Source organism: Zosterops lateralis (assembly GCF_965231275.1).
Source record: "Zosterops lateralis genome assembly, chromosome: 2".
Taxonomy (NCBI): Eukaryota; Metazoa; Chordata; class Aves; order Passeriformes; family Zosteropidae; genus Zosterops; species Zosterops lateralis.
In genome coordinates, this window is record NC_139763.1 from 89,717,321 (window position 1) to 89,738,668 (window position 21,348).

General features: G+C 47.3%; 1 protein-coding gene across 6 annotated transcripts; it reads left to right on the forward strand.

Moving 5' to 3' along the window:
• The first annotated feature begins 347 nt into the window (after positions 1–347).
• Positions 348–21,208, forward strand: CHD4 (chromodomain helicase DNA binding protein 4). Of its 6 annotated transcripts, none has more exons than XM_083854369.1 (40): positions 348–437; positions 1,285–1,446; positions 3,403–3,530; positions 3,705–3,896; positions 4,260–4,378; positions 4,799–5,040; positions 5,127–5,254; positions 5,359–5,494; positions 5,929–6,110; positions 6,233–6,472; positions 7,201–7,404; positions 7,493–7,698; positions 7,929–8,060; positions 8,364–8,460; positions 8,840–9,031; positions 9,120–9,320; positions 10,295–10,432; positions 12,367–12,488; positions 12,600–12,773; positions 13,085–13,226; positions 13,661–13,792; positions 13,905–14,022; positions 14,241–14,365; positions 14,657–14,894; positions 15,067–15,239; positions 15,404–15,584; positions 15,661–15,771; positions 15,935–16,023; positions 16,109–16,242; positions 16,720–16,864; positions 17,042–17,207; positions 17,572–17,681; positions 17,910–18,045; positions 18,194–18,271; positions 18,384–18,521; positions 18,616–18,724; positions 19,043–19,175; positions 20,054–20,249; positions 20,351–20,542; positions 20,642–21,208. In XM_083854369.1, the coding sequence occupies exons 2-40, from the start codon at positions 1,350–1,352 to the stop codon at positions 20,701–20,703; spliced, it is 5,838 nt and encodes a 1,945-aa protein (XP_083710495.1). In that variant the 5' UTR covers positions 348–437; positions 1,285–1,349; the 3' UTR covers positions 20,704–21,208. The 6 variants fall into 6 exon arrangements, with proteins under 6 accessions (XP_083710495.1, XP_083710494.1, XP_083710496.1 ...); XM_083854368.1 differs by having other exon boundaries at positions 20,351–20,526; positions 20,623–21,208; XM_083854370.1 differs by having other exon boundaries at positions 15,938–16,023; positions 20,351–20,526; positions 20,623–21,208.
• Positions 21,209–21,348: the final 140 nt, after the last annotated feature.

Genomic DNA, 21,348 nt, shown 5'->3' on the forward strand with positions numbered 1-21,348 from the left:
GGGGGCAGTATTATGGGATGTTTCTTGGTGGGGGTCAGTATTATGGGATGCCGGAGCCAAGGGGTGCGAGCGTGGGGGAGTATTATGGGATGTTTCTCGGGGTGAAGGTGCGGGAAGGGGGGGGGCAGTATTATGGGATGTTACCGGCGGGAGGGGAGGTTATTATTATGGGATGCCGGGCCGGGCAGTGAGTGGGAAGTTCTGAGGGGAGGGTGAGTATTATGGGATGTCGGATGGGGGGGGGAAGGGGGTGTGTGTTTGCCGGGGAGACGGGGGCGGGGCCTGTTGCCGGGGTCCCGGGGCATATTATGGGATGTAGGCGGGAGAGGGCGGGGCCTAGCCGGGTTTTTTTCCCCTTTAAGAGGCGGTGCCGCGGTCGGAGCCATTTTCCCTTCAGCGGCGGTAGCGGCGAGAGAGGAGCCGGGGTCCGGAGCCGGGTGAGGAGCCGGGAGGGAACGAGGGCGGGCGAGGCCATCCGCGGCCTCCTGGGGCGTTCGGGCCAGCCGACGCGTCTCCGCGCCGGGCGCCCCGTCGGTCCCGGCCGCAGCTGCTCCGGGGACGCGCCGTCCCCCTGCCCGGGCGGCCGCAGGACGAGTTCGGCCCCTCCTCCCCCGCAACCGCCTCGCCGGTGCCCGCAGCCCGGGCCTGCGCCGGCCCCCGGGGAACGGCGGCCCCTCGCCGCCCGCCCGCCCGCCGGACTTCCCCGGCCCCGCCCCGCGCCCCCGCCCGGGAGACGGTGCCCCCCGCCCCCGCCCTGCGCCGCGCACCCCGAGCCGGGCGGGGGCGGCGGAGCGGGGCTGCCGAGCCCGCCCGGCCTTTTGTGTGCGGCCGGCGGCCGGGCAGGGGCAGGGCCGGCGCTGCAGTGCCAGCCCGGGGGTGGGTCGGGGCTGCTGGCCAGGGCACCGCGCTGACAGGCGCCCCGCTGGCCCCGGGGCTCCCTTGGAAGCCCGGCTGCCTTGCTTGCCCCGCTGTCTTCTCTCTGCCCGAGGCAGAAATAACCGAGGGCACCCGACTGCAGAGGACGGGAGAGTTTTCCTTTAGGACAGCTGTTTTGGCTTCCTCGCCAGAGATGAGTTGCTGACTCAGTTTAATATCTTGTGTCTTTAAAGCCCACTTTATCACAACTCTAAACTGATAGTTGCTGCCAGTGTTTCTATTATCCATGGGCTCCAAAGCCAGTAAAGTTGCTGTCTAAGCTTTTTCACAGATCCTCTTAGTAGCACTATTGCTTGGGAGAACGGAGTTCAGGTTCGCTGTAACTTTCTCTTTTTCTTTTCAATGAAGTGCTGGCCAGACTGGCAAGAAGACGACAACCTGTGTAAGCCCAGGCCTCCCCCAGTGTGGAGGACATGGCTTCGGGCATTGGATCTCCATCACCATGCTCAGGGGGCAGTGATGATGATGACATGGAGATCCTGTTGAACAACGCTATCCCCCAGCATCCAGGTATGCCGAGGCTGCAGGGCACGTGTATGTGGAGTGGAGATAATGTTGGTCTCAAGCTGAATATGTGAAATGCATGATGTGTTTGGGATCGTTTTTTGTTTGTTTGTTTTTTCCTGCAAACCGTGCATGTGTTCTTGATATCCGTGTTTCAGGGTTAGTTCAAAGTGAGAGGCTTGCGGCTTTGTGTCAGGTGGAGCTGACTTCATTCCAAGCCATTGCAGGTTGTCAGGGCCTGTGCTTGGAGGAGGTGTAGAGGATGGAGGCAGAGCGGGTACCGAAATGCTTGCGAGTTTCAATTTTCATGAATGGGGAGGGGGAAGAGGGGGTACTGTGTGAGAGGGCAGGTTGCTTGGCTTGCTTTCATCTGGGAACTCAGACCGGCTGACGTCCAGAGAAAACTGCCCTGGGCTGTTGCGTGACCCACTTTCCTTCATCACCACACCCAATTATTGAGGTTTCTTGTGGTTCTTGCTCCGCGCTGCTGGCTCACCTTTACCTTTTTTTAGTCCTTGTATCTTGCTTTTTCCCTTGTGTTTGCATCCTCATCATCAGCATGAGGCTTGAGTTAGAGCTCTGGGAATTCTTCAGGTTTGCTTTTTTTTGTTGTTGCTGCTGTCGATGACCTGCTCTGTGGACATGCATCTGGATTCTTCACTTCCTTGTGAAAAAGGAGTGATGTATGTAGTCAATCGTAGGACAAGTGTGGGATTTCCTACTAACTCTTGCTGGAGTGTTGTAGTGTCATATAAGAGTAGTGTAACTGGAGAAGAGAAGATGGTGTTGTGGGGTTTTGGAGTTTTGGATTTTTGTTTGTTTGGCATTTTTTCTTAAACCTTGTCTCTGGAGCTTTCTGGTGCCTCTGAGATCTTGGGCAGAATGGGACCATCAATAACAGAAATCTTTATGAAAAAAAGCCTAAAATCACTGCAAAATGGAGAGGTTTAGGTGATACCTTGGAAAGGGTGGATCATTAAAGGCTCTAAATCAGAACTTGGGGGAGAAGATGCATGATCCTTGAAGGACCTGGCATTGCAGCACCATGGGAGCAAAGAGACAGCCATTGGTTGGGAATATGGCAGTGGCCAGGCACAGGACTCCAGGTTCTGAGACCTCTATCTCTGCTGTTTCAACCCCGGCTGCGGTACCTCCTCTGACCTGTGGCTTCCTCCATCCTGCCCAGCTCGGGTGGTCAGGAGGCCATTTTCCCTTGGAGGGAGAAGGAGTGACTCTGGCTGTGTGCAGTGGGCGGGGCGGCAGGGGAGGGCGGGTGGCCGCGCTGCTCCCGCAGCCTGCCACAAAGAGAAGGAAGGACTGTCTGCCTGTCCCTGCCCCTCGGGCCAAGGGCAGCCAGGGAATGGCACACAGATGGAAGTGTGCATTGGTGCTGGGGAACTGGCGTGTGTTCTGGCCAGGCAGTCAGCTTGCTGGGTGCTGGGGCTGGTGGAAGGTTCTAATTTGGATCAGAATAGAGTTGCTGAGTAACAACTTCCCTATAGAGGAGGAAAAGTAGTGGCTTACTGGCCTGTATTTTGCATGCAGCTGTAGGATGTTCTGTACTGCTGAAGAGGCTAGATGGTTTCTTTTCTGGAGATCCATGGACTGCAACAGTATCCTCAGGTTCTCAAATGCATTCACTGGCCCTTTAGATGTGGCCATCAGTTTTATGCTCTTTGCTGTTCTTGTTGGGTTATGGCAAATTTCTTTCCCTGAGTTCTGCGTGCAATTGTGCTTGGAGAAGCAAGATTGTAGAAATAGGTGGTGTTGGGAGGGGAGAACCCATGTTAGATGGTACCTTAGGATACAATCTTTGAGTATCTGTTATGGACAGTAAGAGTTGTAACCACCTCTGTTGGTAAGTGTGTAGCAAGAAGCAGACAAGTTGATCTCTGTGAAGAGGGGCTATATTGTAGTGCACAGATGGGAGTTAAATGAGACTTGTCACCTCTTCACATCCAGAACCTGAAGAAGAGCCAGAAGAAGAGCTTCTGTCAGAGGCTGACACTCCCAAAATCAAGAAGAAGAAGAAGCCCAAGAAACTGAAAGAACCCAAAGTGCCCAAGCTCAGCAAGCGTCAGAAGAAGGAGGTAAGAAAAAGGATGCCTAAGGTCACACTCTAAAATAGAGTGAGGGTGCTTACTGTTGTTGTTGGCTGATAGCAGCAATCTTTTGAATGAATCCTGTAGAGCTTGGAGAGAGAGCAGTGTTTAATGTTTATCCCAGGGTATTTTCTTATGCCTGATCTCTCCCTCCCTCCCCAGCTAGGGGACAGCTCTGGTGAGGGGAATGAGTTTGTGGAGGAGGAAGAAGAGGTTCTGCGCTCTGACAGTGAGGGCAGTGATTATACCCCTGGAAAGAAGAAAAAGAAGAAATTAGGACCCAAGAAGGAAAAGAAAAACAAAGCCAAGCGCAAGGAGGAGGAGGAAGAGGAGGAGGAAGATGACGACTCCAAGGTAACAAGCTGCTACCCTGCTGACTGTTTGCTTCAAATTCCATGTATCTGATTTGGGGGATCGTTGTGCTGTCCCTTTGTGATTGCACAAGGAGTTGGGACTGTGTAGTCTCTTCTTCCACTAGATCCTCTTGACTTGACATTTTTCCCCACCTTGCATTCTTCCCTCTCTACTACTTTAAGCACACACGGAACTTATATTGAATCCAAGCACTTTTCCTGTTTCCACTGATCTGCTATTGTGGCTGTGTCCTGTGGTAGTGATAAGCAGATGCAGGGGAAAAAAAAAATCCCTGGGTCATCTGTGGAATGTGAAAGATGTGTGGAAGTTTTGCTCAGAGTTGCTTTGACTCTCTTTTCGTAGGAGCCAAAGTCATCTGCTCAGCTCCTGGAAGATTGGGGCATGGAGGATATTGATCACATCTTCACAGAGGAGGATTACCGCACACTCACCAACTACAAAGCTTTCAGCCAGTTTGTCAGGTGAGCTACAAGCCTACACTTTAAATGACTCAGGAGGAAAAAAAGACATGGGGCAAAAACTAGATTGCTTGATTTTGGAACCTCAGTACATGCTAGCATAGTACCTAGAGTGCAAGCTGAAACAACAGTAAAATAATTGATCCCTAGCTTTTTTGTTTTCAGTAATCGAGATGATGCAGGTTCTCCCAGTCCCCTTTCTTCCCTACTATGCTAAATTCCATTTCTTTTTTCAAAGCCCCTGAACGTTTTCATCTTTCACATAGAGTGAAGGATGAGAGTAGGGAGAATCACTGGCTGTTGAGATCAGAGATTAGAAAGGAATGTAGTCTGAGATAAAGGTGTTGATGGGGGTGGCAGTGGGGAGGAATAATCTAGATTTCAGGGTGGTTCAGTAACCTTTCCTTCCTTAACTGTACACAGGCCACTTATCGCAGCCAAGAATCCTAAAATAGCAGTGTCGAAGATGATGATGGTACTGGGAGCCAAGTGGAGGGAGTTTAGCACAAACAACCCCTTCAAAGGAAGTTCAGGTGCATCTGTGGCAGCTGCTGCAGCTGCAGCTGTTGCAGTAGTTGAGAGTATGGTGACAAATGTGGATGCTGTCCTGCCACAGCCTCCCGTGGATGTGCCACTCAGGAAAGCCAAGACAAAGGAGGGCAAAGGTGAGCTATGGAGAGTCTGGCAGGAGGATAGAATGTGGGTGGTGTCAAAGCAATAGCCCCTCTGACTCTGCCTCCTGTATTCCTAGGACCCAATGCCCGGCGGAAGCCGAAGGCCAGTCCTCGTATTCCTGATATCAAGAAACCTAAAACAAAGAAGGTGGCACCACTGAAAATCAAACTGGGAGGATTTGGTTCCAAGCGTAAAAGATCATCAGTAAGTGATGCTCCTTTCTTGACCTTGTGAGGAGGAGGTCATGATGTGATAGTGATGCTGGGGTGTGTGTCTGAGTAATGAAGCTTTTCTCTTTCCTACCCCAGAGTGAAGATGATGATCTGGATGTGGAGTCAGACTTTGATGATGCCAGCATCAACAGCTACTCTGTTTCAGATGGATCTACAAGCCGTAGTAGCCGCAGTCGCAAAAAACTCAAGGCTGGGAAGAAGAAAAAGAAAGGTATAGATACTTGCCAACAGATGGAAATAAGCATGGTTAAGTGTGTAGAAAGATTAGAGGCTTGTCTGTGTGGAGTTTTGATGTTTAACAGCATACTTGAGGGAGAATTGATCGTGGACGAAGAACCTGCTATTGTTTTGAATAAGAAAGTTTTCAGAAGTTCTTTCAGGAGTTCTTTGTTAGGGAAACAGATGCAGTGCTGAGTTTTCCAGGCCTTAACTGTATCTTTTATTTCATGGGTGGAAGGTGGCACTAAGGGACTTTTGCCCCTGTTTCCAGGTCTTCCTTCTCAGCCTTTTTCCTTACATAGAATAAGAGTTTTGTAGTCTGGATCTCTAGATGGCTGTGTAGGCTGTTGGGAGAATACCCTCCCTGGCTATAGGAAACCTATACCTGTGGCGTGTCCTACAGTAACTCCTCATCATCCTCTGCAGGTGAGGAGGACTCCACAGTGGCTGTGGATGGCTATGAGACTGATCACCAGGACTACTGTGAGGTGTGCCAGCAGGGAGGAGAAATCATACTGTGTGATACCTGCCCTCGTGCCTACCACATGGTTTGCCTGGACCCAGATATGGAGAAAGCTCCAGAGGGCAAATGGAGCTGCCCACACTGTGTGAGTATTGGATTCCTCAAATGGTGCAAGAGATCATGTATGAGGGGGATGTCAAGTGACCTGGGGCTATTTCTGTGGTAATGAAATAATTACTTTGTTTTTCTGATTTCCCTCTCCCATAGGAAAAAGAGGGCATTCAGTGGGAGGCTAAGGAGGATAACTCTGAAGGTGAGGAAATCCTGGAGGATGTAGTGGGGGATGCTGAGGAAGAGGATGACCACCATATGGAGTTCTGTAGAGTCTGCAAGGATGGAGGAGAGCTGCTGTGCTGTGATGCCTGTCCATCATCTTATCACATCCACTGTCTGAATCCCCCACTGCCTGAGATTCCCAATGGAGAATGGCTGTGTCCTCGCTGCACTGTGAGTTTCTGCTACTCCCATTCTCCTACTGCTACAAGAGTGATTGATTTAATCCCTTTGGATCATCATATTTCTGTGGTAATAGATGGTCCTTTGAAGACTCTGTCCTGGTACACTTTTGTCATAAAGCTTAAAAGCCTGACTTTTTGTAGCGATATTGTGCCTTGATTGCTTTCTCCTGACAGTGGGAAGAACCAGGCTACAGCCTTTGAGTCTCATGAGGTGTGTTCACATGCAGGCTAGTTGGGCAGTTTTTGGTCCAGCATGCCAGGGATCACTTTTTTGAGCTCCTGCATGTGTGTAGAAGCAGGAGAACAAGTGCAAGCAAATTCAGTGCTTAAAGTAATTTAAACTGATGCTGAGACAAACTGGTTTTGCACTGTTGTAAGCTTTGTGATGCTAAGACCTTTCTTAGTAGATGGTTAGGAGAAATACCATGCTTTTCCAGAAAGTTCTTGAAATAGGTCATATAGCTTTCACTTGGTGATAAAAACTTAAAAGTGATGAAGAAAAAAAAAGCTGCTTATGTTGGGCCCTTAGTTCTACAGCAAAATATTTTTTGCACAAACTTTCAATGAAGTTGTAGTTGGGCAGTCTGCTGGGCTTGTCAAGCCTAGCAAATTCTGTCTGTGTAGTGAAACCATAAAAGTGGCTCTGTTTCTGCTCCTCAGTGCTTTCATGTTAGAGTACATACACTGTGATGCATCAAGCTCTGTTTAACTTCCCAGTGCCCAGCTTTGAAAGGAAAGGTGCAGAAGATCTTGATCTGGAAGTGGGGTCAGCCTCCAGTTGGCCCTGCACCACCACGTCCACCTGATGCAGACCCCAATGCTCCGCCCCCGAAGCCTCTGGAGGGCCGGCCTGAGAGGCAGTTCTTTGTCAAATGGCAGGGCATGTCCTACTGGCACTGCTCCTGGGTGTCAGAGTTGCAGGTGAGTGGAGGAACCTAACGATGGCATAAGGGGGGGGGGGGGCAGTTGATGCTAAAACAACTACTGACTGCTTGTGTCCTCACTGCAGCTGGAGTTGCACTGCCAGGTCATGTTCCGTAACTACCAACGCAAGAATGATATGGATGAGCCACCCTCGGGAGACTTTGGAGGGGAAGAAGAGAAAAGCCGAAAGAGGAAAAACAAGGACCCCAAATACGCCGAGATGGAGGAGCGTTTCTATCGATATGGGATCAAGCCAGAGTGGATGATGATCCACAGGATCCTTAATCACAGGTAGGGGATGTAACAAAGAGGATTTTCAACAAAGACCTTAAGCAAGGCTAAGAGAGAGGGGATGAGCTAAACTGCAGTATGACTGGGAGGAACAGTGGGAGTTCTTTGTTGGTATGACATACATTGTTGTTCTGTTTCTGCTGCTTCGCTGAGTCTGTCCCTTCCATTTGAATGGATTGGGGGAATGCTGCCATATCACTGTTCTTGAGACTTACTGGTTTCTTCTGCAGTGTGGATAAGAAGGGGAATGTCCACTATTTGATTAAATGGAGAGACCTACCCTATGACCAGGCATCCTGGGAAAGTGAAGATGTGGATATTCAAGATTATGATGTCTACAAGCAAGCCTACTGGAATCACAGGTAGGAGAAGTATCTAGAGATTGTTTTCCTTTCCCTTCACTCAAGAGAAAGTACTGCAGTGTGTTAGCCTTCTAGCACTGGCTGGATTAATAGATGGCAATGGGCAAGAAGCGTCTTCTTGTTGCTGGCTCCTTATGCCTTTGGGCAGGGACCTTGTGCCTCTCTTCTGGTTCAGGAATGTTCTAGCCCTGTTCTCTTGAGTCTGAGTTGGGTGATTGCCCTCCTATTCTCTGCAATAGTTTCTCTCAATTTGTTAATAAAAAGCCATTAAACTTACATGTACTGGGGACTGTGTCTGTATAGGGAGCTGATGCGAGGTGAAGAGGGCAGGCCTGGTAAGAAGTTAAAGAAAGTGAAGATGCGGAAACTGGAAAGACCCCCTGAGACTCCCACAGTAGATGTAAGTTACTGTTTTTTCTTTGGAGTCATGTGATAGAGCTGCTGATTTTGGAGTGTCTGCAGGTAAATAGGAAACCAGACAGTGAACAGCATATGGTGTAGAGCTCCCTTGTAGCTCAAAGAATAAATGGTATTAGAGAGTCTTCAGACAAAGGTCCACTGTGTCCATTGGGTCAGACTCCCTAGCTCTTGGTGGAAGGGTTTTACCAAAAAAAAAGGCTTCTTGTTGGATGCCTTTGGCCATTTGGATTTGGTGCTAGTCTGGTTGTCATCTGTGAAGTCTCATCTGTACTAGCAAATACAATGATGGCTAAGAAAGGACTCTTGTTAGTTATCTAAATGAATAAAAGGATTCCAACTCTTCCTTCTTTCCACTATAGCCAACAGTGAAATATGACCGGCAACCAGAGTACCTCGATGTAACAGGGGGGACCTTGCATCCCTACCAACTGGAAGGGCTGAATTGGCTGCGCTTCTCATGGGCCCAGGGCACAGATACAATCTTGGCTGATGAAATGGGTCTGGGAAAAACTGTGCAGACAGCAGTGTTCCTGTATTCCTTATACAAAGAGGTGAGAACTAGGAGGTCACTGCCCAGGGAGATTCTGCCTGTGTTAGTGATTGCAGTCATCTAATGCTCTTACTGATTCTTATTTGTAGGGCCACTCAAAGGGTCCCTTCTTGGTGAGTGCACCACTGTCCACAATCATCAACTGGGAACGAGAATTTGAGATGTGGGCCCCAGATATGTATGTGGTGACCTACGTGGGGGACAAAGACAGCCGTGCCATCATCCGTGAGAATGAGTTCACTTTTGAGGATAATGCCATACGTGGAGGCAAAAAAGCATCCAGAATGAAGGTACAGAACTTTGCTGTAACACAAGCCTGAATTGAGATGCACTCCACTGACCTTCAGCAGCTGAGATTCAGACACTCTGCTGTCCCTGGGAAATGATTATGCTTGTAGTTTCCAAGGGGAAATAACTGCAAATTGATGACAAGTGGACGTTTAGACTCCTGCTGTAGGCTGTTTAAACACTCCTGCTAGTCTGAACTGATTCTGTACTGGAGAAAGATAGTTGACTAAGGTAATACTAGCCCTAGGCAAGTCTCTCTGTCTTCCCTACTTAATCTGTGAAGTTGCGCATCTTTTCTATAGATGTAAGTTGATACCAGAATTGCTACTGTGTGGAAAAGAAATATACAAAAAAAGTATTAACTTTTTCATCCTGACGAATTGGCTGACACGCCATACCCAGACATATGAGAAATTGCATTTTGTGCCCAGACAGGAAGGAAGAACCTGACCTAAGTGGCTACTTTTTGTAGAACTGAAGTCTTCCTAGTAAAACCAAGATGGAAGCTAAAGCATTTTCAGTGGCAGAGGCAGATAGACTCATTTCCTTTCTTTTGAAATGGAACAGCCTTAAGTACTAATCGTAATTTGAAATTCCACGGTAAACTGTTTCTTTTGAAGTCTTAGCTTTCTGATGAGCCACTCTTATCCAAATCTCAATTCTCTTAACATGCTTCTACTCACTACTTACTTGTTAAACATCTCTGTTAGAATGTTTGGCATCTGTCCAAAAGTAGATGGTACAGACAGGACAGTACCTCAGACAGGTACTTGAGGGGGTTGAGGGATTTTACATGTGTTGAGAGCAATAGAGACTTAAAAGGCTAAAATGGTTTGGGCAGCATTTTGAAACTTGTGTTAGGAAACTGGGGGTGTGGAAGTTTTTGATGTGCTGTTGACCAGAGCTCATCAGGACAGCTCGGTGGAGGAGCACTGTATCTTCTATGCCATTACATGTTCATCCTTTCCCTTTGCAGAAAGAGGCTGCTGTCAAGTTCCATGTGCTTCTCACCTCCTATGAATTGATCACCATTGATATGGCCATACTAGGCTCTATTGACTGGGCCTGTCTCATTGTGGATGAAGCTCACAGGCTGAAGAACAATCAGTCTAAGGTACAGAGAAGCAGAGGTGGTTCATGGGCATGGCATATGTTGCAGGGGAGAGAGACAGCTCTTAGTCATTTGTTCAGTAGTAAATTCGATGTGTTATTAAAAAGAAAAATCAACAGCCTGCATTTGGAGATCAATCATCATTGGCAACAAGTTTACTTATACAGATCACTGGTTAAAATAGCTTTCTTTCCACATGAATGGGCAGTTGGTGTAGACTGAAAACCAGAAAAACCTGGATGTGGTTGTTGCTCTCAAATACAAAATGACTTCTCTGAAAACAGATCACATTCCTGCACCACCTCTGTTCTGAAAAGGTTTACCATGCTGAGCATAAAACATGTTCTATGAGCAGAATTACCCTGCTTCCAGAGTAGGCTTGCTCTCTGCATTCATCTGGCTTTGTAGCAGAACTAATTAGGTGTTAGAGAAATGGAAGGTGGGCAGAGGTGTTCAGAAATGCCTGGGTAGGTGCTGAAAGCCATAGAACTGCTTTAGTATGAGGCTGCACCTTAACTAAGCTTGTTTGAATTGAGTAGACTTTGACTGTACTTTCTTAATCCAACCCCTCCCTAGGCCTTTTGCCTTAATTCTGGTGTCTATTTGTCTGTCTTCAGCTGGATTCTAGTGCTCAGTATGCCAAAACCAATTATTATTGGAAAGCTGGTTTTAGAGGTTCTTGGAGACCATAAGACAAAATTGCTTCTTGATTTCTTTTTGTTTGTTTTGTTCAGATGGCTTTAGTGTTTTGGATCTTGGCATGAGGCATCTTCCTGAGACATCACAGCTGTGCTTGCAGTTCAGTTTCTAAATCTTACTTTGTTGTAGGCACTAAGACTGGATGCCGTTCTATGCTTAGCATTGAAACCATTGGAAGCAGGAATGAATGCTTACTAATAATACTCATTAATTGAAAAAGGATGTAAAGGCTCAGGGTTACACTATGCAGAACCATTAAATCTTTTTCTACAGCAGTTTCCTGTCCTGTAAGAACAACTTATAGGTGTTTGGCTGCAAGATAGATAGGTCAGATGCTTCTTGACAAATTTGGGTTATCTCCTGAAGTTTTGTGGATATAATTAGTAACTTCCACATTTGATTCCAAAATAAGAATATTTTTAACTATAACTACATAGATAAATCCCTGTGGAGGCCACTCGAAGTACTCTTCTGGTGCAGTAACCAAAACAAGTGATTTGGTTTTTGTTTGCCATCTAGTACAGCTGCTTTCATTAAGTTTGACCTTGTATCATGCTAAGTGTAAGATAAGCAAAGAAATGGCCAAGCTCATAAATAAATTACTGCTTTACTGTCAGTTTGTCCAGGTGAACATGGTACACTTGTGCTTTTCAGTGCAGTACTTGAACTGCTCACTACATCTGTCTGGAATTACTTCATTGTTGTGAAAACCAGTGCAAATTACCTTTAAGACACATTGGCAAACCCTTAGCTCTTTTTCTCCTCTGCTTGTTCAGAGCTCTGGAACACTGCCAGGAGTGATATGAATAGGAAGAGTGACTTCGTTATTTCTAGAATTCTCAAGGCAGAGTAGTTGTAGGAATGTGGAACACTAATTTAGCAAAAAAGAATACATAGTACAGCAGTCTAGAAATGGTTTGTGGTCTGAAAGAGATTGTAACATGTTAAGAGCAAAGGAAACCTGCTAGCACCTGATGGCTCAGAGGATTTGCTGCAGTCATGGTTTAGCTATGCAGAACAATGATCCAAATAAGATCAGTCTAGTAACCTTGACTGGAATGTGAACTACTTGGAACTCTTGTCCAAACAGCTGATGTGATCTAAATTGAACCCTAGATTGGTGTCAACTTTCTTTCTAGAATTTTTTTTGTAAGCCGATGACTTAATAAGCTTTTGATATATTTGTGTGTGTGTTTTGGTTTGTTTTCCCACTTTTTTCCCCGCTCTCTCTTTTCCAGTTCTTCCGTGTGCTGAATGGTTACTCCCTCCAGCACAAGCTGCTGCTTACAGGAACTCCCCTGCAGAACAACCTGGAGGAACTCTTCCACCTGCTGAACTTCCTGACACCCGAGAGATTCCAGTATGTCTTGCAGTACAAGTCAGCCTTGCCTGTCTTGTCATTCCTTTCCCCTCACTTGCTCTTTTGCTCTTTTCCCTTTGTGCCGTTTGCTGAGTGTCTGTTTCCCTGCAGTAACTTGGAGGGCTTCCTAGAAGAGTTTGCGGATATTGCCAAGGAAGATCAGATCAAGAAGCTGCACGACATGCTGGGCCCACATATGCTGAGGCGTCTCAAGGCTGATGTTTTCAAGAACATGCCATCTAAGACTGAGCTCATTGTCAGAGTGGAGCTGAGTCCCATGCAGAAGTGAGTGTGGGGTTGAAGAAGAGCGCCTGCTGTTGAGCTGCTGTTTCTCTGCTCTGCAGTTTTAAAGAGGGTGCTGCAACAGCCTTATCCTTACTCCACAGGGATTTCTGCACAGTGGGCTGCCACTAGAGCAGAGGAAGGACTAATCCTGTGCTCTGGTGTAAGGGGTAAATAGGTAGTGAGTGCCCCTGGCAGAGCCTAGGTAGCTGGCAGGTAAAGCCAGAAGCTGTGCAGAGTTTAGCAAGAGAAGAGTAGATTAATCATTCTCATGACAACTGTCTGAGTTGTTTTATTTTCTTTTTTGTTTTCAGGAAATACTATAAATACATTTTGACAAGGAACTTTGAGGCACTGAATGCACGGGGTGGTGGTAACCAAGTCTCATTGCTCAATGTTGTTATGGACCTGAAGAAGTGCTGTAACCACCCCTACCTCTTTCCTGTGGCTGCTATGGTATGTTCAGTCACTTATTCTGTATAGGCAGATTCCTGCTGGCTTTTATCAGGAAGCCAGTTAGCTCCCTAGGTGAGACATGGAGGGGTTCCCATTTCTTTCTTTTTGCTTCTGTGTTTTTTTTTCATTCTGTCTGGAAGGCCTTTCTTTTCCAGCACATTTATATGACAGGTCAGAGCTGTCTTTTGGCTCATATCAGGTGGTGAAGACTGTAAGAGTAGGGACTAAGTAAGAAAAGAGGAGGGTATGTAGGAATCAAATTGCAATAGAACAGGCACAAGTGTTTCATACAGCCAGTGCTATACCCCAGTGGTTGTGCCAAGCTAAGTGACCAGGTGTGAGTCAGCATCAGCTGGGGACTAAGACCAATTTACATCCCTTCAAGCTATTTTTGTCCCTTGCCTCTTATTCCCTCTTTCTCTTTTTCTTTTTAGGAAGCTCCAAAAATGCCAAATGGCATGTATGATGGTAGTGCACTCATTCGAGCCTCTGGAAAGCTGTTGCTGCTCCAGAAGATGTTAAAGAACCTGAAGGAGGGAGGTCACAGAGTGCTCATATTCTCTCAGGTATATGGAGAAAAACCTTCAGGCCTGGAATACTTTTTCTGAGAAAGAAGTCTCTTGATCTGGTATCCACTTGTCCCTCATTCTTCTGTGGTGGTGTTTTTCTGATGTGCAGATGACTAAAATGTTGGACCTTCTAGAAGATTTCTTGGAACATGAAGGGTACAAATATGAGCGTATTGATGGAGGAATCACAGGGAACATGCGTCAGGAGGCTATTGATCGCTTCAATGGTATAGAGTCTCCTGCTTTTTCTGTACAATGAAAGCTTGCCTTGTATGTGCTTAATGCTCATCATGGGATTGTTGTGCCCTAAGTCTTCTATTGCTTTCCTGGAATCTTAAATTAGTAGCAATTCCCTGTCAGGTGATGTGGGTCAGTTACAAATCCTTCTTTGAGTACTGTGCACTCCCTTGATTACTTTTGTTCTCTTTTTTTTTTTTAATCTAAGCTCCTGGAGCTCAGCAGTTCTGCTTTCTGCTTTCAACTCGAGCTGGGGGTCTTGGTATTAACTTGGCCACAGCAGATACTGTGATTATCTACGATTCAGACTGGAACCCCCACAATGATATCCAGGTGAGTCTGAATGAGATCACTCACTATGGAGTAATCCTGAGGAAAAGAAGAAATTAAATTATCAAAAAGAGTGAAAGAGTGTGAAGCTTCCCCTCTAGAAATACACAAAATTAGAGCAGTGAGGATGGGTAGAGATGGGAAGTGAAATAGTGGAGGGATCTTCTAGGGCACAGTCTTCACTAATGCTAAGAGCTGATGTGAAGGCAAGTGGGAAGCTTGTGGAGGTAGGTGGGGTATATCAGATCACTGCTTGTGTAGCTCTAGATTGTTCTGAGCACATCTCTTTTCTAGGCCTTCAGCCGTGCACACAGAATTGGGCAGAACAAGAAAGTGATGATATACCGCTTTGTGACAAGGGCCTCCGTGGAGGAGCGTATCACTCAGGTGGCCAAGAAGAAGATGATGCTAACTCATCTGGTAGTGAGACCAGGGTTGGGCTCCAAGACAGGCTCCATGTCCAAGCAGGAACTTGATGACATTCTCAAATTTGGCACTGAAGAGCTCTTCAAGGATGAGGCTACTGAGGGGGGTAAGTGCCTGGGAGTAGAACTGAAGCAGGGGGGAGGACACCTGTCTCCTTATTTAGTGGGAGACTGTAGACACAGTGCTGATTATAGCTCTACAAGGAAGGTCTAGGGTGGCAGTCCCTTTTGTAGTCCATTGATATCCATACAGCAACGCTGCCTGTACTCTTCTTTCAGGGGATAACAAAGAAGGTGAGGACAGTAGTGTCATCCACTATGATGACAAAGCAATTGAGCGTCTGCTGGATCGGAACCAGGATGAAACAGAAGACACAGAACTTCAGGGCATGAATGAATATCTCAGCTCCTTCAAGGTGGCCCAGTATGTAGTTCGTGAGGAGGAGATGGGGGTGAGTATGAGGTGGATGTCAGCTAATATGTTCTCCTTAGTGATGAAGGATCAATTAAGTTAATTGAGCTGTGAAGTTCTTAAAGCCAAGCAGGCAGGAATATATCTGCTGTGACAGGCTGGGACCTGGAGCACAGGGCCCTAAATTTGTTACCTCTCTGGCAGGAGGAAGAGGAGGTTGAACGGGAAATTATTAAGCAGGAAGAATCAGTGGATCCTGATTACTGGGAGAAACTTCTCCGTCACCATTATGAGCAACAACAGGAGGATCTGGCCAGGAACCTGGGCAAGGGCAAACGTATTCGCAAGCAAGTTAACTACAACGATGGCTCACAGGAGGATAGAGGTACAAATCCACAGGACCCTGAGGGAAAAAAGGGTGTAAGTATGTGTTGCTGGGAAGTAACGGAGTAGCGTCTCAGGCTCACGTGCTGTTTTTCTTTCAGACTGGCAGGATGACCAGTCAGATAATCAGTCAGACTATTCAGTTGCTTCTGAAGAAGGAGACGAGGACTTTGATGAGAGGTCTGAAGGTAAGTTATACTGGAGCCAGAGTTCCTGGGTTGCTTTGAGTGTAGAAACAGTTGGGACTTGATTTGGGTGATTTATACGTTGTGGTGCTCTCCTGCTGGAGCAGCATTCACACAACAGTATGCTGTGCATTGTCTCTTTACTTAGCTGCATTTCTCTCTCCAGCAGCTCGTCGGCCTAGCCGCAAGGGCCTGAGAAATGATAAGGATAAGCCTCTGCCTCCCTTACTGGCTCGTGTCGGGGGGAACATCGAGGTAAGTTGTACCAGAGAAGACATTTGCATCCCAGCTGCTCCTGTATTCCTCTTGCCATATCTGTCTGTCTGCTCCTTCATTCTAGGTGTTGGGTTTCAACGCTCGCCAGCGGAAGGCCTTCCTCAACGCCATCATGCGCTATGGAATGCCGCCTCAGGATGCCTTCACCACTCAGTGGCTTGTTCGGGACCTCCGTGGCAAGTCAGAGAAGGAGTTCAAGTGAGTCTGCATTAGCAGGAATAGAAGACTGACAGCAACTAGTCCTTTTGGAGAAGAATGAGAATTGGGCTTTTTCTTGGAGACTGCTTTTCGTTAATGTATTGGTTGACTCTTTGTGGGAAAGTGAAGTATAAGCTGGGATTGTTGTTAACTCTTGGACCTGACTCTTCAGTCACCAAAAGTGAATGCTTTTATAGGAGTAGCAGGACTCTACAAGCATGTAATGAATACACTCCCAGCGTCTTTCTTGGGTTTGTGATTGTTTCTGGCTCAAGACTTGAGTTAGCTGTGTGTTCTCTATGTATGTAGTGATTTTGTTAGGAAATTCTCCCTCAAAGGGGCCTGGAGCCCCAGAACTTGTTACTGTGGGTTAAGAGTCTCAGGGTAATTTCCCTTATGTGCTGGGAGGGGTCTGACAGTGTATGTCTCCAGATAATGCAATTTGTGGACTAATTGCCTGTCTCTCGATGGCTGCAGGGCCTATGTCTCGCTGTTCATGCGCCATTTATGTGAACCTGGAGCTGATGGTGCAGAGACCTTTGCAGATGGGGTCCCGCGGGAAGGCCTTTCTCGGCAGCACGTCCTTACTCGCATTGGGGTCATGTCACTTATACGCAAAAAGGTGGGTGCCCAGCAGAGCAGTGTGGCCTTTGCTGGCCATACAACTGTAGTCACTGGGGTCTTGAGTTAGTTACCCCTCCTTTCACACCCACTTTCATTTTGTGCTCAGTGGTCTGCCTCTAAGGATGAGCTTTGTATGACTCCTCCAGTGATGCATCTTTCCCTCCTTCTTGTGCAGGTGCAGGAATTTGAGCATGTGAATGGCCGCTGGAGTATGCCAGAACTGGCAGAGATAGAGGAGAACAAGAAACTTTCACAGCCCAGCTCACCCTCTCCCAAAACTCCAACTCCTTCGACCCCAGGGGATACGCAGCCGAATACACCTGCCCCTGTTCCTCCACCTGGTGAGGGCTCCCCTCTTGTTCAACCCTGCGTCCTCACCTTACCCTGGCTGTTCCCCTCACCAGAACTGTGGTGGTGGGGTCTGGGGGTGGACGCAGATCAGCTTACTCTCATGTTAGGAGGGCTGCCAAAGACATGTGCACGCCCTTAAAGGCAAGAGAGGACACTGGCTTTCCTGGGATGCGCTGACAAAAGTGAGAAGCCCAGCATTTGTAGTGGGCAGGAAAAGGGGAGGGGTCATGTTAGTTCCATTTGGATGGGCCTGATCTCTGGGAGCACCAGAAAAAAGGGCTTTGTAGCAGGCAAGGCCTGACTGATTTGCTTCTCTTTTGTCTGCTGTGCTGCTCTGGCGTGGGGAATACACAGAAGACGGAGTAAAAGTAGAAGAAGGAGCTAGTGCTAAGGAGCAAGGAGAACCAGCTGAACCAGAGAAGGAGCTCAGTGCCTCTGCTACTGAAACAGAGGCCCCTATGGAGGTGAGTTTGGGCTTTTTTGCTTTGTAATTTCTCTTTAGAATTTCTCAACTTCTGCCCCCTCTTTATTTCAGCTGAGGCAGACATGAGTTTTCAGAGCGATATTTAAAGATGACTCTCTGGTCCTCAGAATTGGCCTCACAGTTTTGTGTGTCTTTGCTTTTCAAGTGGCTGTGATTGTGTTCTGTTATGCACTGCTATACTTTGTGTCTGACTGGTTGCTGTCCTCAGCAGTGTGCTCAGCCTGTGGAGACACCACCCCAGGAAGCAAAATCCCCAGTGAACTCTACAGAAGCGGATGAAAAAAAAGTAGAGGAAACAGAAGTGAAGGAAAGATCAGATGAACCAATGGAAGTAGAAAGCAAAGGTACAAAGCACTTTGTCCTAAAGAAATAGGCTTGAATGTAGAAAATCAGTGAGAGGTTACAGAATAGTACTGGGTTTCACTGGTTGAAAAACAAAACTGTGGACTTGATGTGTTCCTGTGCATCTCATGTTCCCCATCTTTCCTGTAGCTGATGTGGAGAAAGTGGAAGACAGAGCAGCTACTGAAAATCCCTCTGACCCTCCTATAATCACTCTGGATGAGAAAGGTGAGGCATGATGACTCCCTTTTCCTCCTTAACCCTTCTGCAAGGATTCCTTGTGGGTCCAACTTGTTGTGATATCTGCCATTTTTGTTGTAAAAATTTCCTGTGTGTACAGATGAGAAAAAGGACGATGATAAGAGAGATGTGGTGATGCTGCAGAATGGAGAGATGCTGAAGGAGTCAGTAGATGAAAGGCACAAGAAGGCAGTAAAGCAGCGCTTCATGTTCAACATAGCAGATGGTGGTTTCACTGGTATGAGATCTTTATCTGCTTGAACATGTTTATAAGCTCCTGTTTATGTATGTGAAATAACTTCCAACTGTTCTGGTGTCTCTTGCCTTTCCAGAACTACACTCCCTCTGGCAGAATGAAGAGCGGGCTGCAACTGTCACCAAGAAGACCTATGAGATCTGGCATCGGCGTCATGACTACTGGCTCCTAGCTGGAATTATCAAGTATCCTTTCCATGACAGACACATTTTCCCACCTTGTACATAACTTGTCACGGTGAAAGTGACCGTTCTGGATCTGACTGGAGTGGGTTAAGTGAGAGGGTGCTTTATCTTCGTAGGAGTAAAAGTGATGGTGGGAGGGGGAGCTTCCTGCAGCATAGTTAAGACTTAGCAGGTCATAGATCTCATTCCTTTTCCTTGGCTCCTCTTCGTCCCCTCTCTGTACCCCCTTTCCCCACTCCCTATGGAGAACAGTACTGCCTGGGCTGTGTATTCCTTTGTTTTCACTGCCTTTGTTTGCCTGAGCTCATCCCATCTCAGTCATGGCTATGCCCGTTGGCAGGATATTCAGAATGATCCACGTTACGCCATCCTCAATGAACCCTTCAAGGGTGAGATGAACAGGGGTAACTTCCTGGAAATAAAGAATAAGTTCTTGGCAAGGAGATTTAAGGTAAGGATTTCTCTTCAGTGTGATGACTGCCTGGATCTCTAAGAACAAGTTCTTGCAGTTCTGAGTTTCCACCAAGAAAGTAAAATATTTATGCAGTGCCTTTTGTTCTGTGGGTAATAAAAAAAAGCAATATATCTCAGGATCATGCAGTTGCTCCATGATGGGAGCTCCCTTTTTTCTGGAAACGATACTGGGGAGCTTGGTTCAGTGCTCTCTATCAAGTGTTTATAGAACAACTGGTAAGCAAGAGGCTTAAGGTTCAAGTGGCTGTTTTGGCCACAGCTTCTGCTCAGTCTGCTACAACCCACTGCACATGCCTGAACACAACTCTGGGTTGCTGAAAGGGCTGCCTTCAGTCTCTACTTCATCCTCTTTAGGAGTGAACGTAACTTAGTTGTGGGAGTGATTTAAGATAAGTAAAAGCCATATAGGTCTCAGTCTTGGGGCAAAATGTTGACTATAGACTGAATGATGAGTTCTGCACTGACTTGATTCCAGTTGATTTCTCCAAATGCTTACAAGATTTTAGATTATTTCTATAAATGGGACAGAATACCTTTCCCTTGGGTTCAAAGAGTAATCTCCATCCCATTTGCCTCATAAAGAATGTGTAAAAAGAATCAGAGGAGGAATGAAAACACTAGTGGAGTTGTAGTAGTCTATTAAACCAAACGTACCCTGGTTTTCTTGCGTATCTGATTGCTTTGTGAAGCCCTTACTGTTTGGGGCTACTCAGTAAAACCAGCTGGTGGAAGGAGATTCAGTGGCATAATCTCACCTTATGAGATGGTGGGGAATTGGATTGGGGGAGAGTGGGGGTACAAAGAAGGCTCTTCTCAGGCAGCTGCTGAAAGACTCATTCCTGCCCCACCTTGCAGCTCCTGGAGCAAGCGCTGGTAATTGAGGAACAGTTGCGGCGAGCTGCTTATCTGAACATGTCCGAAGACCCATCTCACCCATCCATGGCGCTGAACACACGTTTTGCAGAGGTGGAATGCCTGGCTGAGAGCCACCAGCACCTATCCAAGGAGTCAATGGCTGGGAACAAACCAGCCAATGCTGTGCTGCACAAAGGTAATGCGGTGTGTTAAACAAGGGTGGGGTAGGTGTTTAGCAGTGCTGTCCCCTCTGGGGTGTCCCTTCCCCGTCCGAACAGATGTCCCTTTCTCTCGTAGTTCTGAAGCAGCTGGAGGAGCTTTTGAGTGACATGAAGGCAGATGTGACTCGTCTGCCGGCCACGATTGCCCGCATCCCACCCGTGGCAGTGCGCCTCCAGATGTCGGAGCGCAACATCCTCAGCCGCCTGGCCAACCGCAGCAGTGAGCCCCCGCCGCCGCCCCCTCCCCAACAAGTACGTACCCTCTCCGGTCAGTAAGGGAGCTCTGGGGGGAGGGACGGGGCCTCCGTGGGCCACGCTGGGCTTTGGTGACCAGCCCGTGAGTCTCAGGTTCTCTCTCGCCCTACAGGTCGCCCAGCAGCAGTGAGTTCCTGGCCCAGTGCTGTTGACCTTTCAGCCAAGCTGAAGTGACCCCCCTAGCCCACCCCTTCACACTCTACCCCTCTGCCTGACATTCCTGACTGGGTGCTGTTTCCCTCCATGGAAGCTGCTGCTCAGGTCTCTGGAAGGAGAAGAAACTCCTTCCTCTGCAGCCAGCCCGTTGGAGCAAGGAGTGTGTTTAGGAGACAGGGGGATGGATGTATGATGGACTCTGTATATAGTGACTGGAGGCCCCAGCGCCATGTCTGTTACATGGAGAACCTGGCTGCATTGCTCGTTGCCTCCGCCTGGAATTCCAGTTTTCGTTCTTAATTTTATTTTGAGTTTGTTTACTGAGACAAGTGCGCAGGCAAGACCAAGCAAAAGCCAGGACAGAGACAAAGCTACCTCCATCAAAATCCTTTTTAATACAAAAACTGACCGGACTTGTCAACTAATAAGCAGCTTGAAGACAAAAGAAAACAACAATGAAAAACCAACAAAAAACAGAGCAAAACGTTGATAAAACTGAAAAATAAAGTTTCCTTGTATTTTATTTTGTTGTCTCTATTATCGTGAGTGTACTGGGGTAAGTATGTGGTCTCAACATTGAAAGAAGAGGTAGTCATGTCTTTCTGCTGTATTAGAGCAGCTTTTGGGGTATACTACACCTCTGAGAAGAGTAGTAGACGTCCC

Bases quoted from the DNA above. Each gene is read 5' to 3' on its own strand.
- CHD4 (XM_083854368.1), top strand. From the start codon at position 1,350: ATGGCTTCGGGCATTGGATCTCCATCACCATGCTCAGGGGGCAGTGAT. The intron at 4,379-4,798 runs GTGAGCTACAAG...AACTGTACACAG, and splicing joins GCTTTCAGCCAGTTTGTCAG to GCCACTTATCGCAGCCAAGA. The intron at 5,255-5,358 runs GTAAGTGATGCT...TTCCTACCCCAG, and splicing joins CCAAGCGTAAAAGATCATCA to AGTGAAGATGATGATCTGGA.